General features: G+C 40.3%; 1 protein-coding gene across 3 annotated transcripts in view; it reads right to left on the bottom strand.

Moving 5' to 3' along the window:
- The window catches only part of ZFYVE1 (zinc finger FYVE-type containing 1), a 55,516-nt gene that overhangs the window by 21,681 nt on the left and 17,161 nt on the right, over window positions 1-16,674 (bottom strand). For all 3 annotated transcript variants that reach the window (XM_057488338.1, XM_036913288.2, XM_036913289.2), the window contains exons 3-4: window positions 14,956-15,460; window positions 11,024-11,238 (exon numbers count right to left, since the gene is read on the bottom strand). In XM_057488338.1, coding sequence (XP_057344321.1) covers window positions 11,024-11,238; window positions 14,956-15,460 — 720 coding nt within the window. The remainder of the gene's footprint in view (window positions 1-11,023; window positions 11,239-14,955; window positions 15,461-16,674) is intronic.

The raw sequence follows: 16,674 nt of genomic DNA, 5'->3' as shown, positions 1-16,674 counted from the left end.
AGCAACAGCGGAGATTAACTCCATAGCAGCCGGGCAGGAAGCAGAAACCCTGTCTGCGCGCAGCTGCGCAGCACAAGCCACTAGAGGTCGCTGTTCTCCCAGGAGAGGAGGGCCACAAACCAACAAGAAGGGAAGTCCTTCCAGCCGTCACTCATCCCAGCTCTGCAGACTATTCCTATCACCATGAAAAGGCAAAATTACAGGCAAACCAAGATCACAGAGACACCAGAGAAGGAGACAGACCTAACCAGTCTTCCTGACAAAGAATTCAAAATAAAAATCATAAACATGCTGACAGAGATGCAGAGAAATACACAAGAGAAATGGGATGAAGTCCGGAGGGAGAACACAGATGCCAGAAAGGAGATTACAGAAATGAAACAAACTCTGGAAGGATTTATAAGCAGAATGGATAAGATGCAAGAGGCCATTGATGGAATTGAAACCAGAGAACAGGAACGCATAGAAGCTGACATAGAGAGAGATAAAAGGATCTCCAGGAATGAAACAATATTAAGAGCACTGTGTGACCAATCCAAAAGGAACAATATTTGTATTATAGGGGTACCAGAAGAAGAGAGAGGAAAAGGGATGGAAAGTATCTTGGAAGAAATAATTGCTGAAAACTTCCCCAAACTGGGGGAGGAAATAATCGAACAGACCACAGAAATACACAGAACCCCCAACAGAAACGATCCAAGGAGGACAACACCAAGACACATAATAATTAAAATGGCAAAGATCAAGGACAAGGAAAGAGTTTTAAAGGCAGCTAGAGAGAAAAAGGTCACCTATAAAGGAAAACCCATCAGGCTAACATCAGACTTCTCGACAGAAACGTTACAGGCCAGAAGAGAATGGCATGATATATTTAATGCAATGAAACAGAAGGGCCTTGAACCAAGGATACTGTATCCAGCACAACTATCATTTAAATATGATGGCGGGATTAAACAATTCCCAGACAAGCAAAAGCTGAGGGAATTTGCTTCCCACAAACCACCTCTACATGACATCTTACAGGGACTGCTCTAGATGGAAGCACTCCTAGAAAGAGCACAGAACAAAACACCCAACATATGAAGAATGGAGGAGGAGGAATAAGAAGGGAGAGAAGAAAAGAATCTCCAGACAGTGTACGTAACAGCTCAATAAGCGAGCTAAGTTAGGCAGTAAGATACTAAAGAGGCTAACCTTGAACCTTTGGTAACCACGAATCTAAAGCCTGCAATGGCAATAACTACATATCTTTCAATAGTCACCCTAAATGTAAATGGACTGAATGCACCAATCAAAAGACACAGAGTAATAGAATGGATAAAAAACCAAGACCCATCTATATGCTGCTTACAAGAAACTCACCTCAAACCCAAAGACATGTACAGACTAAAAGTCAAGGGATGGAAAAACATATTTCAGGCAAACAACAGAGAGAAGAAAGCAGGGGTTGCATTACTAATATCAGACAAGATAGACTTCAAAACAAAGAAAGTAACAAGAGATAAAGAAGGACACTACATAATGATAAAGGGCTCAGTCCAACAAGAGGATATAACCATTCTAAATATATATGCACCCAACACAGGAGCACCAGCATATGTGAAACAAATACTAAAAGAACTAAAGGGGGAAATAGACTGCAATGCATTCATTCTAGGAGACTTCAACACACCACTCACCCCAAAGGATAGATCCACTGGGCAGAAAATAAGTAAGGACACGGAAGCACTGAACAACACAGTAGAGCAGATGGACCTAATAGACATCTATAGAACTCTACATCCAAAAGCAACAGGATATACATTCTTCTCAAGTGCACATGGAACATTCTCCAGAATAGACCACATACTAGCCCACAAAAAGAGCCTCAGCAAAATCCAAAATACTGAAATTCTACCAACCAACTTTTCAGACCACAAAGGTATAAAACTAGAAATAAATTCTACAAAGAAAACAAAAAGGCTCACAAACACATGGAGGCTTAACAACATGCTCCTAAATAATCAATGGATCAACGGACAAATTAAAATAGAGATCAAGGAATACATAGAAACAAATAACAACAACAACACAAAGCCCCAACTTCTGTGGGACGCAGCGAAAGCAGTCTTAAGAGGAAAGTATATAGCGATCCAGGCACACTTGAAGAAGCAAGAACAATCCCAAATGAATAGTATAACATCACAATTACTGAAATTGGAAAAAGAAGAACAAATGAGGCCTAAAGTCAGCAGAAGGAGGGACATAATAAAGATCAGAGAAGAAATAAACAAAACTGAGAATAATAAAACAATAGCAAAAATCAATGAAACCAAGAGCTGGTTCTTCAAGAAAATAAACAAAATAGATAAGCCTCTAGCCAAACTTACTAAGCGAAAAAAGAGAATCAACACAAATCAACAGAATCACAAATGAGAACGGAAAAATCACGACAGACTCCACAGAAATACAAAGAATTATTAAAGGCTACTATGAAAACCTATATGCCAACAAGCTGGAAAATCTAGAAGAAATGGACAACTTCCTAGAAAAATACAACCGTCCAAGACTGACCAAGGAAGAAACACAAAAGTTAAACAAACCAATTACGAGCAAAGAAATTGAAACGGTAATCAAAAAACTACCCAAGAACAAAACACCCGGGCCGGACGGATTTACCTCAGAATTTTATCAGACACACAGAGAAGACATAATACCCATTCTCCTTAAAGTTTTCCAAAAACTAGAAGAGGAGGGAATACTCCCAAACTCTTTCTATGAAGCCAACATCTCCCTAATACCAAAACCAGGCAAAGACCCCGCCAAAAAAGAAAATTACAGACCAATATCCCTGATGAATGTAGATGCAAAAATACTTAATAAAATATTAGCAAACTGAATACAAAAGTATGACAAAAGGATCATACACCATGACCAAGTGGGATTCATCCCAGGGATGCAAGGATGGTACAACATTCAAAAATCCATCAACATCATTCACCACATCAACAAAAAGAAAAACAAAAACCGCATGATTATCTCCATAGATGCTGAAAAAGCATTTGACAAAATTCAAAATCCATTCATGATAAAAACTCTCAGGAAAATGGGAATAGAGGGCAAGTACCTCAACATAATAAAGGCCATATATCATAAACCCACAGCCAACATAATACTGAACAGCAAGAAGCTGAAAGCTTTTCCTCTGAGATCGGGAACTAGACAGGGATGCCAACTCTCCCCACTGCTATTTAACACAGTACTGGAGGTCCTAGCCATGGCAATCAGACAAAACAAAGAAATACAAGGAATCCAGATTGGTAAAGAAGAAGTTAAACTGTCACTATTTGCAGATGACATGATATTGTACATAAAAAACCCTAAAGACTCCACCCCAAAACTACTAGAACTGATATCGGAATACAGCAAAGTTGCAGGATACAAAATTAACACACAGAAATCTGTAGCTTTCCTATACACTAACAATGAACCAATAGAAAGAGAAATTAGGAAAACAATTCCATTCACAATTGCATCAAAAAGAATAAAATACTTAGGAATAAATCTAACCAAAGAAGTGAATGACCTATACTCTGAAAACTACAAGTCACTCTTAAGAGAAATTAAAGGGGACACTAACAGATGGAAACTCATCCCATGCTCGTGGCTAGGAAGAATTAATATCGTCAAAAATGGCCATCCTGCCCAAAGCAATATACAGATTTGATGCAATCCCTATCAAATTACCAGCAACATTCTTCAATGAACTGGAACAAATAATTCAAAAATTCATATGGAAACACCAAAGACCCCAAATAGCCAAAGCAATCCTGAGGAAGAATAAAGTAGGGGGGATCTCACTCCCCAATTTCAAGCTCTACTATAAAGCCATAGTAATCAAGACAATTTGGTACTGGCACAAGAACAGACCCACAGACCAGTGGAACAGACTAGAGACTCCAGACATTAACCCAAACATATATGGTCAATTAATATTTGATAAAGAAACCATGGACATACAATGGCGAAATGACAGTCTCTTCAACAGACGGTGCTGGCAAAACTGGACAGCTACATGTAGGAGAATGAAACTGGACCATTGTCTAACCCCATATACAAAAGTAAATACAAAATGGATCAAAGACCTGAATGTAAGCCATGAAACCATTAAACTCGTGGAAAAAAACATAGGCAAAAACCTCTTAGACATAAACATGAGTGACCTCTTCTTGAACATATCTCCCTGGGCAAGGAAAACAACAGCAAAAATGAACAAGTGGGACTATATTAAGCTGAAAAGCTTCTGTACAGCAAAAGACACCATCAACAGAACAAAAAGGAACCCTACAGTATGGGAGAATATATTTGTAAATGACAGATCCGATAAAGGCTTGACGTCCAAAATATATAAAGAGCTCACACGCCTCAACAAACAAAAATCAAATAATCCAATTAAAAAATGGGCAGAGGAACTGAACAGACAGTTCTCCAAAAAAGAAATACAGATGGCCAACAGACACATGAAAAGATGCTCCACATCAGTAATTATCAGAGAAATGCAAATTAAAACTACAATGAGGTATCACCTCACACCAGTAAGGATGGCTGCCATCCAAAAGACAAACAACAACAAATGTTGGCGAGGCTGTGGAGAAAGGGGAACCCTCCTACACTGCTGGTGGGAATGTAAACTAATTCAACCATTGTGGAAAGCAGTATGGAGGTTCATCAAAATGCTCAAAACAGACTTACCATTGACCCAGGAATTGCACTCCTAGGAATTTACCCTAAGAACACAGCAATCAAGTTTGAGAAAGACCAATGCACCCCTATGTTTATCGCAGCACTATTTACAATAGCCAAGAATTGGAAACAACCTAAATGTCCATTGGCAGATGAATGGATAAAGAAGATGTGGTACATATACACAATGGAATACTACTCAGCCATAAGAAGAGGGCAAATCCTACCATTTGCAGCAACATGGATGGAGCTGGAGGGTATTATGCTCAGTGAAATAAGCCAAGCGGAGAAAGAGAAATACCAAATGATTTCACTCATCTGTGGAATATAAGAACAAAGGAAAAACTGAAGGAACAAAACAGCACCAGAATCACAGAACTCAAGAATGGACTAACAGGTACCAAAGGGAGAGGGACTGGGGAGGATGGGTGGGTAGGGAGGGATAAGGGGGGGGAGAAGTAGGGGGGTATTAAGATTAGCATGCATGGGGGGGTAGGAGAAAAGGGAGGGCTGTACAACACAGAGAAGGCAAGTAGTGATTCTACAACATTTTGCTATGCTGATGGACAGTAACTGTAAAGGGGTTTATAGGGGAGACCTGGTATAGGGGAGAGCCTAGTAAACATAATATTCATCATGTAAGTGTAGATTAGTGATAGCAAAAAAAAAAAAAAAAAAAAGGCAGTTCCTGTGTGGTAACCTCCAACGAGTTCTACCCAAGGGTATAAAGGGCATATAAAAGTGTAGGCAAAGGGTCTGTTTGTGTTTATACAGAGGATCAAAGCCTAATTGGGCTACCCCGAAAATGAACTAAGATACGATATGAAAAAGAACTTCCAACATCTGCACTCTCTGGAAGACTCATGCCAGAAGATGATCATCAAAAAACCCCAACAAAGATCCACGCACTGCTACAGCTGTAGATGCACTCATCCCACCAGTTCCTGGACTTGCCATAGGAATGAGGAAGGAGACATCTAAGCTGGCCTGTGCATACAGTAAAACAACAAAATTGGACTGGATCTATACTGTTGGAACTCAACCAAGAATTTGGAGAAGTGCAAATTGTAGCGCTCCAAAGTCTTACAACTACAAACTATTTACTGTTAAAAGAACATATGGCATGTAAACAGTCCCCAGGAATGGGTTGTTTTAATTTGTCTGATTTCTCTCAGACTGTTCAAGTTCAGTTGGACAATATCCACCATATCATAGATAAGTTTTCACAAATGCCTAAGGTGCCTAACTGGTTTTCTTGGTTTCACTGGAGATGGCTGGTAATTACAGATATGCTTTGGTTATGTAACTATACTCCTATTATGTTAATGTGTGTGTGCAATTTAAGTAGTAGCTTAAAACCTATACATGCTGAAGTTACTCTACAAGAAGATATGTCAAAGAAATAATCAATCTTCCCATGTTTTCTTCCGCCTGCTACTTCTATAGCTTTTCTTCTTCCTTCCTAATTACAACCCTTAAATAGAATTCGTGCCTCATATCAAATTTACCGAGTATCATAATTCTTCCAAGTGGTAAAGATACCTCAAGACAAATGCTGGGCATAGAAGCCACAGGGCATAAATATGCAAAGAAGTAAAAAGCTAACTTTTTCAAACAATAAGGCTTCTCTCTCACTTACCAACTTCACATTTCCCTGTATGGCCCCGGAAGATGACTGGTTAGCCAGAGACGGGTAAGATTCCTCAAGGGAGGAACAACCTAAGACAGGCACAGTCGCAGGGGGGCCATCAGGTGAGAAATTGGGGATCAACAGAGGTGAGGCTTAGAACCTCACCCCCCCGTTCTGAGAGAAATCTTCTGCATACGTGGATGTTTTATTGCCCTGGTCTAGCTTGGATTAACACATAGTCTACAGGCACACAGCTGATCATCTACATGTGCTCTCTTACAACACTAAACTATGTTTTCTACCTTTATCTTGTATCTACCTACCACTTCAGCATTTTATTAAAAATAATAATAATAAAGAGAGAAATGTGGTATCCACATATAAATCAAGTATAAAAACCAAATGAGTATTCATATTTGAACTGACTGTTTAGAGTTCATAATGCATGAGCAAAACCGAAAGTTTCTGTGATGACTGCCCTTGTACTGTTCACCATGTAACTTATTCATTATGTAAGAATTTGTTCTACATGTAAAAACTTGTTTGTTATGCCTCAGAAGATTGGAGACTGACAAAAATTAGGCTTGGGGTGGAATAATGATTGTGCATGATTGTGCATTGAGCATTGACTCCCCTATACAGAATTTTATTGTCGTTAACAACCATTTGATCAATAAATATGAGAGATGCTCTCACAAAAAAAAAAAAAAAAAAAAGAAGGACAGACTTCCAATGGTAAAATAAATTAGTAACCGGGATGTAATGTATAGCATAAGGAATATAGTCAAGATATTGTAACAGCCTGGTAGGGTGATAGCTGGAACCTAGAATTATGTATATAAATGTTCTACCACTGTGTTGTACACTTGAAACTCATGTAATGTAATACTGTGTGTCAACTACCCTTCAATAAAAAATAATTATTTAAAAAAAAAAAAAAAAAAAAAAAACCCCAACAAAGATCCACGCACTGCTACAGCTGTAGATGCACTTATCCCACCAGTTCCTGGACTTGTCATGGGAATGAGGAAGGAGATATCTAAGCTGGCCTGTGCATACAGTAAAACAACAAATTTGACTGGATCTATACTGTTGGAACTCAACCAAGAAGTAGGAGAAGTGCAAATTGTAGCGCTCCAAAATCTTACAACTACAGACTATTTACTGTTAAAAGAACATAAGGGATGTGAACATTCCCCAGGAATGGGTTGTTTTAATTTGTCGGATTTTTCTCAGACTGTTCAAGTTCAGTTGGACAATATCCACCATATCATAGATAAGTTTTCACAAATGCCTAAGGTGCCTAACTGGTTTTCTTGGTTTCACTGGAGATGGCTGGTAATTACAGATATGCTTTGGTTATGTAACTATACTCCTATTATGTTAATGTGTGTGCGCAATTTAAGTAGTAGCTTAAAACCTATACATGCTGAAGTACTCTACAAGAAGATATGTCAAAGAAATAATCAATCTTCCCATGTTTTCTTCCGCCTGCTACTTCTATAGCTTTTCTTCTTCCTTCCTAATTACAACCCTTAAATAGAACTCGTGCCTCATATCAAATTTACCGAGTATCATAATTCTTCCAAGTGGTAAAGATACCTCAAGACAAATGCTGGGCATAGAAGCCACAGGGCATAAATATGCAAAGAAATAAAAAGTTAACCATTTCAAACAATAAGGCTTCTCTCTCACTTACCAACTTTACATTTCCCTGTATGGCCCCGGAAGATGACTGGTTAGCCAGAGACGGGTAAGATTCCTCAAGGGAGGAACAACCTAAGACAGGCACAGTCGCAGGGGGGTCATCAGGTGAGAAACTGGGGATCAACAGAGGTGAGGCTTAGAACCTCACCCCCCCATTCTGAGAGAAATCTTCTGCATACATAGATGTTTTATTGCCCTTGTCTAGCTTGGATTAACACATAGTCTACAGACACACACCTGATCATCTACATTTGCTCTCTTACAACACTAAACTATGTTTTCTACCTTTATCTTGTATCTACCTACCACTTCAGCATTTTATTAAAAATAATAATAATAAAGAGAGAAATGTGGTATCTACATATAAATCAAGTATAAAAACCAAATGAGTATTCATATTTGAACTGACTGTTTATAGTTCATAATGCATGAGCAAAACCGAAAGTTTCTGTGATGACTGCCCTTGTACTACTGTTCACTATGTAACTTATTCATTATGTAAGAATTCGTTCTCCATGTAAGAACTTGTTTGTTATGCCTCAGAAGATTGGAGACTGACAAAAATTAGGCTTGGGGTGGATTAATGATTGTGCATTGAGCATTGACTCCCCTATACAGAATTTTATTGTTGTTAACAACCATTTGATCAATAAATATGAGAGATGCCCTCACAAAAAAAAAAAAAAAAAAAAGGACAGACTTCCAATGGTAAAATAAGTAACCGGGATGTAATGTATAGCATAAGGAATATAGTCAAGATATTGTAACAGCTTGGTAGGGTGATAGCTGTAACCTAGAATTATGTATATAAATGATTTATCACTGTGTTGTACACTTGAAACTAATGTAATGTAATACTGTGCGTCAACTACTCTTCAATAAAAATTATCTAAAAAAAAATAAAAATAAAGAAAGAAAGAAAGAACAAAGGAAAAACTGAAGGAACAAAACAGCAGCGGAATCACAGAACCCAAGAATGGACTAACAGGTACCAAAGGGAAAGGGACTGGGGAGGATGGGTGGGTAGGGAGGGATAAGGGGGGGAAGAAGAAGGGGGTATTAAGATCAGCATGCATGGGGGGTGTGGGAGAAAGGGGAGGGCTGTACAACACAGAGAAGACAAGTAGTGATTCTACAACATTTAGCTATGCTGATGGACAGTGACTGTAAAGGGGTTTATAGGGGAGACCTGGTATAGGGGAGAGCCTAGTAAACATAATATTCTTCATGTAAGTGTAGATTAAAGATAACAAAAAAAAGAAAAGAAGAAAGAAATAAAAGGGGGATTACTCCATGAAAGGATACAACAAATGATAGGATAACAAATGGCCAACAGGCACATGAAAAGATGCTCATTGCTAATCATCAGGGAAATGCAAATTAAAGCCACAATGAGATACCACCTCGTGCCACTTAGAATGGCCACTACCCAAAAGACAAGAAATAACAAATGCTGGCAGGGGTGCAGAGGTATAGGAAACTCTCCTACACTATTGGTGGGACTGCAAATTGATGCAACTACCATGGAAAGCAGTATGGAGGTTCCTCAAAAAACTAAAAATAGAAATCCTATTTGACCCAGTAATACTGAAGAAAATAAAATCCCTGAGTCGAAAAGAATATGCACTGTTTGCAACAGCCAAGATATGGAAGCAACCTAGGTGTCCATGAATAGATGAATAAATAACGATGTAGTACATATATACAATGGAATATTATTCAGCCATAAAAAGATGCTCCACATCACTAATTATCAGAGAAATGCAAATTAAAACTACAATGAGAAATGCAAATTAAAACTACAAACTGCCATTTGCAACAACATGGATGGATCTAGGGGGTATTACGCTCAGTGAACTAAGCCAGGTGGAGAACGACAAATATATGATTTCACTTATTTGTGGAATACAAAAACAAAGCAAAACAGAAGGAACAAAATAGCATTAGACTCATAGACACTGAGAAGTGACTAGTGGTTACCAAGAGGGAGGGGAGTGGGTGCCAGTAGGGGAAGGGGAGGGGGACTGTTGAGCCACTGTGATGTACATTTGATAAAAGAAAAAAAGAAAAGAAAAAAAATTTCTATCTCAAAACAGACTCTTTTAAGGCAAAAGTCTCACTTAGGAAAGAGTTTATCATCTCCTGAACCTCTTCAGAACAATAATAAAAATAATAGAGAAAAATTAAGGCCCCATCTCAGAACCTTCCATGAGTAACCGTCTCTAGCAAGGAAATATGTTACTTGTTGAGTGGCAGGAGAGTCTTCCTGGTCATGAGAAGGAGCTCTAGAGTAAACCAGCCAGGTTTTATGCCTGCTACCACTTGGTAAACTGTGTGTAACCAATTGCTTCATCTTTCTGTGCCTCAGTTTCTTCATCTGCAAAATGAGGATGGTAGTACTTACGAAGGTGACATAAGGATTAAATGAACAACTCCATATATAGTCCTCTGAACTTGAGTACATAATAAACAGCAATTATTGTTACCATGTGCCTGCTTTTGTTTGTCTTAGCAAATGCCTACCTGTGATTATAGTTTTCCATTTACAGTGATAAAAAGTTGCCTTCTTGAATAAGTTAATTGGTTTAAAAAAAAAATAGGTGAGTCTTTATAAAGGAAAGCACAAAGGCTGTCCAGGTAAATGAGCCTCAACATAGGGTTAACTCACCAAGGTTGGGTCATACCACCCAAAAATGACTGCTTTCCTATTCCCTAAAAGCCTAGTTTTTCTCCAAGATGAGAACCTGTCACTTTTTAACTATCATCCAAGAGTCCTCTGTACTCATGCTCTTAGCAAGATGCAGTCACTAGACAGGTGCAAACTCCACGAGTGTACTTCCTTCTCTTAGACCCTCTCTTTGCAGCCCAGGTTTCCAATCACAGGCACCAATAAAAGCTGGAGAACTGAGTGTTCTCGCCACCTGCTGGTACCCCATTGAGGACTCAAGGCAGGAGCCAACTGACCTTCAGGGCTTTGAAGATGACGCCCGGGTGCCGGGGAGAACGTGTAGTGTTGTTCTCTAGCTGCTGCTCCAAAGCGCGCCGGAGCCCAGAGAAGTCTGTGGGGGGATTGTAAGTCCTCGTTCCCTTGTAGTGAATGGAACTGAAGGCTTCGGGGAAGCGGCCCAGTTTTCGGAACCGGTCCTGTATGAGCTTCTCTGGCACCTCTGAGGGATGATCTGGACAAGCAGAAACAGGTACATGATCCTTTCTTTTAAAAGTAACATGTAGCCTTACTCCGTATACATATAAAGTACATAGACAGGCAGAACTAACCTATGCTGTTGGAATTCAGGTTACCCTTGCCCAAAAGGGAGCATGAGCCAGGCTTCCAGGAAGTGGGTGCTGGTGTCTCATGACCTGGTCCTGAATGCACCGGTACATCCAGGCTATAAACACCCATCACGTTACTACACTTTTGATATGAGGTGTGCTTTTCTGTAGGTACATTATACTTCAAGGAAGTCTTTTCTTAAAAATCTGCTTATAAAAAAATCTAAACATATCAAAGTATAAAAGGACAGAAATCCTATGCCCTCTATTTCCTCCTATTCCCCAAAGGTAACTGCAGTTCAGTGTTTACCCTTTCAGACTTGGTCTACACACTTAGCAACAGATACATGCAACCTGTTTTTATCACTTAATAACATACTCTAAGTATTTGTCCCTGTCATAATACACTTGGAGAAGTTCCTTATTCTTTTTAACAGTCACACAGTCTTCCATCCTATGGGCAGAATTAACCATTTAAATAAATAGCTACTTTGAAAATGCTGGACTTATGCTGGTGAAGCTATAAACAAACGAGGGTATTTACCTCCCCACGGTTTCACCAACATTTATCCAAAAATCTGGGGAGTGGTAGTACAAATCGACCCAATAAATATTTTGGAGCTAAGAGTTGGAAGGACTTTAAAAATTTTTCTTTAATACTTAACAACAATAAAATCACTCCAATTAACAATGGAGATACAGCTTATACAAGCTCAACTTTAAAGGTACAGTCATCAAAAAGAAGAAGCCAGAATTCTGCAGTTAAGCCCTAAACCATCTCCTCCTGAACTTTTCCTGCACAATCATTTCTGAAGGAAGGATCCAGGCCCATGAGTGAGTGATTCTCGCAGAGCCACATGGAGCCAGCTGCACCACCTTCACTTCCTCCCAACATCATCTCATGGCTTGTCCCGGATGATTATGGGAGCTTGGTCCTACTCAGCTCATTTGTAAAACAGAGACAAGTCGTTTGCCAACTAACTCCCACCTAGAGATCCTCTATCCAGAAAAGGAACAGGATTTGAGACAGAGAAAACTCTAATTTGCCCACAATGCAGGGACTTCTCCTTCTACCCTGCACAAACTCTGGCTCCCTTGGTTCCATCTCAGGACTTCAAGAAGCAGCAATGGTATTCCAGAAATAGCTCTGGATTTAGGAGCTAGAAGATCTTGTTCTGAACCCCAATTGTGCAACTCACTAGCTGGGACCTCCTTGGTGGCACAACTTAAGCTCTCCAAGTTCAGTTTATTCATCTGTAAAATGGGGCTGCTATTGACTGGGCTGAATAGCAATGATACAGTAATTAGCATTTATTTTTTTAAAAATCAAGACAGAAAAGACCACCTAGTATGGTACATGGCACAAGGCAAAAAAAGTTATTTTTGAAAGGCTGGTTACTTCAAAATCCTGAACTGAAAATTAAACCTTCTACCCACCAAAGTTGTAAAGATCTAGAGTGGCATTAAAAAGATGATCACAGGAGGCACCCTCAAGTCAGCACTTTGCAGTTAAGAGTCACTTGCTAATGAATCTCTTCTTCCATTCTGGAAGTTAGATTTCTCATTTTCCCACTAGACCCGGGCCCTTCAGATTCTAACTCCTTAATATGGCCCCAGTCTGTCCTTCTCTCCTACTGCCACTACTCTGTTTCAGGCCCTGTCACTTCTCACCTGGTATGGTGATAACCTCCTGGCTGGTCTCCCTGCCTCCAGCATGCTTCTCTAGTTCACCCTGCAACAGGCTCCCTTTTGCAAATATAAATCTAAAGATGTAACTCCCTGCTTAAAAGCCTTCAGGGGCTCCTGTCATATCTGAGAACTGATCAAGGGCTTCCATCATCTGATTCCCTAAGTATCTCAACCATACAATCTATGCTTCAGACATTTTATTCATTTATGCATTCAGCAAACATCGATGAGAGCCTACATTGTTTCAAGCACTTATCCAGGCTCTTTGGACACAGTGAGTAAGATAAGCAAGGCTCCTGCATTCATGGAGTTCCCGTTTGAGTGGGAAAAGACCAAAAAAAGTAAACATATAGGGTGATTTCCAAGAGCTACAGGTGCTCTGATGCAAACGAACTGACTAATGTAACAAGAGTGTGACCACTTGTGTACAGGAGAGGCCCCTTTAGGGGGACAGTCAGGAAAGGCTCCAAGGGAGTGGGAGTTGAGTTGAATCTGAAAAAAATATGGCTAGTTGGGGAAGAGTGTTCTAGCCAGGCAGAGTAGCATATGCAAAGGTGGGAACTGAGAAAAGGCTGGCATGGCTAGTGGAGGGAGTGTACACTTGTCGTGTGAGCACACACATGGAACGGGGAAGGGAGGAGGGGGTAACTGGAGAAGGAGTTCAGAGACATGGGCAGGAGTGAACACCACAATTAGGAGTTCAGGTTTTATTCCGACATACTGGAAAGCCATTGACAGGTTGTAAGCAGGAGTATGACATCATCTAAGTTATAAATTAAGCTTGTAAAAAGATCACTCTGGATGCTCTGTGAGGATGCATTGAAAGAGGCTAGAACGGAAATGAGGAAATTGTTGCAGGACCACCTGCAGTTCCTGGTCACAAATTGCTCCTTCAAACCACCAGAGGTCTGCTCTTCCTAAAGTACCCTTGCTCCCCCTGCCACCCCATTACCAAGTCTTCGGAGTTCAAATTTCGGCCTCCTCAGGTGGTACAAAGTGTCCCTCTTCTGCACTCCTACATCCACTACAGAACAGAACACACGTGGTCTCCCTAAATAGTCTGTGAGCTATTCGAGGGTGGGAAGTGTTTTTCTCCAGCTCGGTGCCCCAGTGCTCAGTACATGACACTGTGCATGTAATTAATGTGGTTGCTGAATGAACAGGTAAATGGTGAAACTGTTTTAGGGGCCAACACTACTCTACCCACTTGCATCCAATTACTGTTGTGGCAGCAGCTCCCTCCTCCTCCCACTTAGGTGTTGACCCCACTTCCTATTTCTCTAGGAAAACAGAAACAGTGAGACAATTTCCACACACACCCATCACATCTACCTCCTTCCCTCGCCCATGCCCCTACTCTAGCTTCTCGCCTGTTGTTATGGATGACTGTCCATGCTCCCAAACAGGCCAGCCCTTCCATTTGTGTATCATCCCCCCAACTGTTCCTGCTCCATCTCTTACATCTGCATCATTTCTCTTCTTATGAATCATTCCCATCAGTACACAGACATTTGCAATACCTCATCTTACATTCTGAAAAGGGAAAATTCCTTAAATTTGCACATCAGACTCTACCTTTCATTCCATTTGTCTGCTTCCCTTTATTGAACTCTTTGAAGGAGTTGAATATACTCACTGCTTTAACTCTTCTCCCCCTATTCTCTCTTGATCCCACTCTGATCAGGCTTTCATGCCCACTATCCTTGGGAAACAGGTCTTATCCAGATCACCAAGGACCTCTAGACTGTCAAAGCCACTCAGCTGACTTTGACATGGCTGACCCCTCCACCCTTCCTGCACCACTTCCTTAGGTCTTGCCCAGGCAGAAATTTTTCTGGGCAATCCACCACCACCAGGTTGCTGCTGCAGCCTAGTGGCTGCCTCCCTAAAGGTACCCAAGAAGGTCCATCTGACACAGCACCCTGTCTACTCACCAGAGCCCAGCAGCTGAGTGTGCACAGTCTCATGGAAAATGATAACAGCAGGGCCCAGGGTGGACAAGGGGACATCCAGGCCACAGCGGGCAGTGGTAGCCTTGAGCTCCTTGGTGAAGTGCTTGAGATAAGCTTCTGAGGCATCCCCAAGGAACTTGAAGAGGTCATTGTGCAGCCGGTCTGCATGAGTTCGATAGATGACGAGGTCTGAGATGGCCAGAACCTTAAGCAGCAGCCGTGTTCTCTGGCTTAGATTCACCGTAGCCCCCAGTAGCCCTTCTGTGTCTATCACTGCTACTTTGTGGACTGGGTCGTAGGCGGCCCACACTCCCACAGTGCAGGACTCCTGGGCAGGGGAGGTTTTGAAGACTTCACGGCCATAAAAGAAAGTATGATTGAGAGTATGAGACTTTCCATCACCAGTATTTCCGAAAATGGAAACCACCTTCAGATGCTGATCAGGTTTGCAGTCCAATTTCTTAATAAAGTCCTCTTCATTTTTTACCTTCAAAAAAAGAGATAATGAAATATAGAAACCGCAAAACAGCTAAAACACCTCCAAGAAGAGCATGTGCTTCCCAGGGTCAAGGTGCTTAACTGATTTATCAAGGTGGCAAGGAAAAGAAGTTCCAGGATAACAGCCTCCCACCCAGCCCCTACCACCAGAGCAAACATCTAACAGGAACTTTTAAAGCCTCAGTCAATGTAAGAACTTTGTGGTCATGGAAGAGCTAAAACTACAAAACTCTTAGAAAAAGAGATGAGCAAATCTTTGTGACCTTGGACTAGGCAATGGTTTCTTAGATATGACACCAAAAGTAATATAACAAAAGAAAAAGTAGATAAACTAGACTTCATCAAAATTAAAAACTTTTATTCTGCAAAGGATGCCATGAAGACAGTGAAAAGACATCCTAAAGAATAGGAGAAAGTATTTACAAATAATATATGATAAGGGACTAGTAGTCCAGAATATATAAAAACTCTTATAACTCAAAAAGGAAAAAAAAAAACACTAAATTAACCCCCAAATTCGAACAGACATTTCTCCAAAGAAAATATGCAAATAACCAATAAGCACATAAAAAAATGCTTAACACCACAGTCATCATGGAAATGCAAATCAAAACCACAATGAGGTATCACTTCACACCCACAAGGATGACTACAATCAAAAAGATAGTAAGTGCTGGTGAGGATATGGAAAGGCTGGAACACTCACTGCTGGTAAGAGTGTAAAATGGCACAACCACTCTGGAAAACAGAATGGCAACTTCTCAACAAGTTAAACGTACAGTTACCATGTGTCTCATTATCCCATTCTTAGGTATATACCCAAGAGGACTGAAAACATATGTCCATACAAAACCTGAACATATTCATAGCAGCATTATCCATAATAGCCAAAAGCTGAGGACAACCCACATGGTCTATTGACTAATGAATAAACAAAACATGGTATATCCAAACAATAGAATATTTTTCAACCATAAAAAGGAATAAAATACTCATGTATGCTACAACATGGATGAACCTTGAAACCATTAAGCTAAAAGATGCCAGTCACAAAATGCTAAGTATTCTATGATTCCATTTATATAAAATGTCTACAACAGGCAAATTCACAGAGACAGAAAGTATATCAGTGGTTCAAGAGGTTGGTGGAATAAGGGAGTAGGGAATGACTGTTAAAGAGACAGGGTTTCTGTTTGGGGTGAT

Source organism: Manis pentadactyla, chromosome 11 (assembly GCF_030020395.1).
Source record: "Manis pentadactyla isolate mManPen7 chromosome 11, mManPen7.hap1, whole genome shotgun sequence".
Classification (NCBI taxonomy): domain Eukaryota; kingdom Metazoa; phylum Chordata; class Mammalia; order Pholidota; family Manidae; genus Manis; species Manis pentadactyla.
The sequence above is the reverse complement of the archived record's forward strand: the minus strand, read 5'-3'. Positions and strand labels throughout refer to the sequence as shown.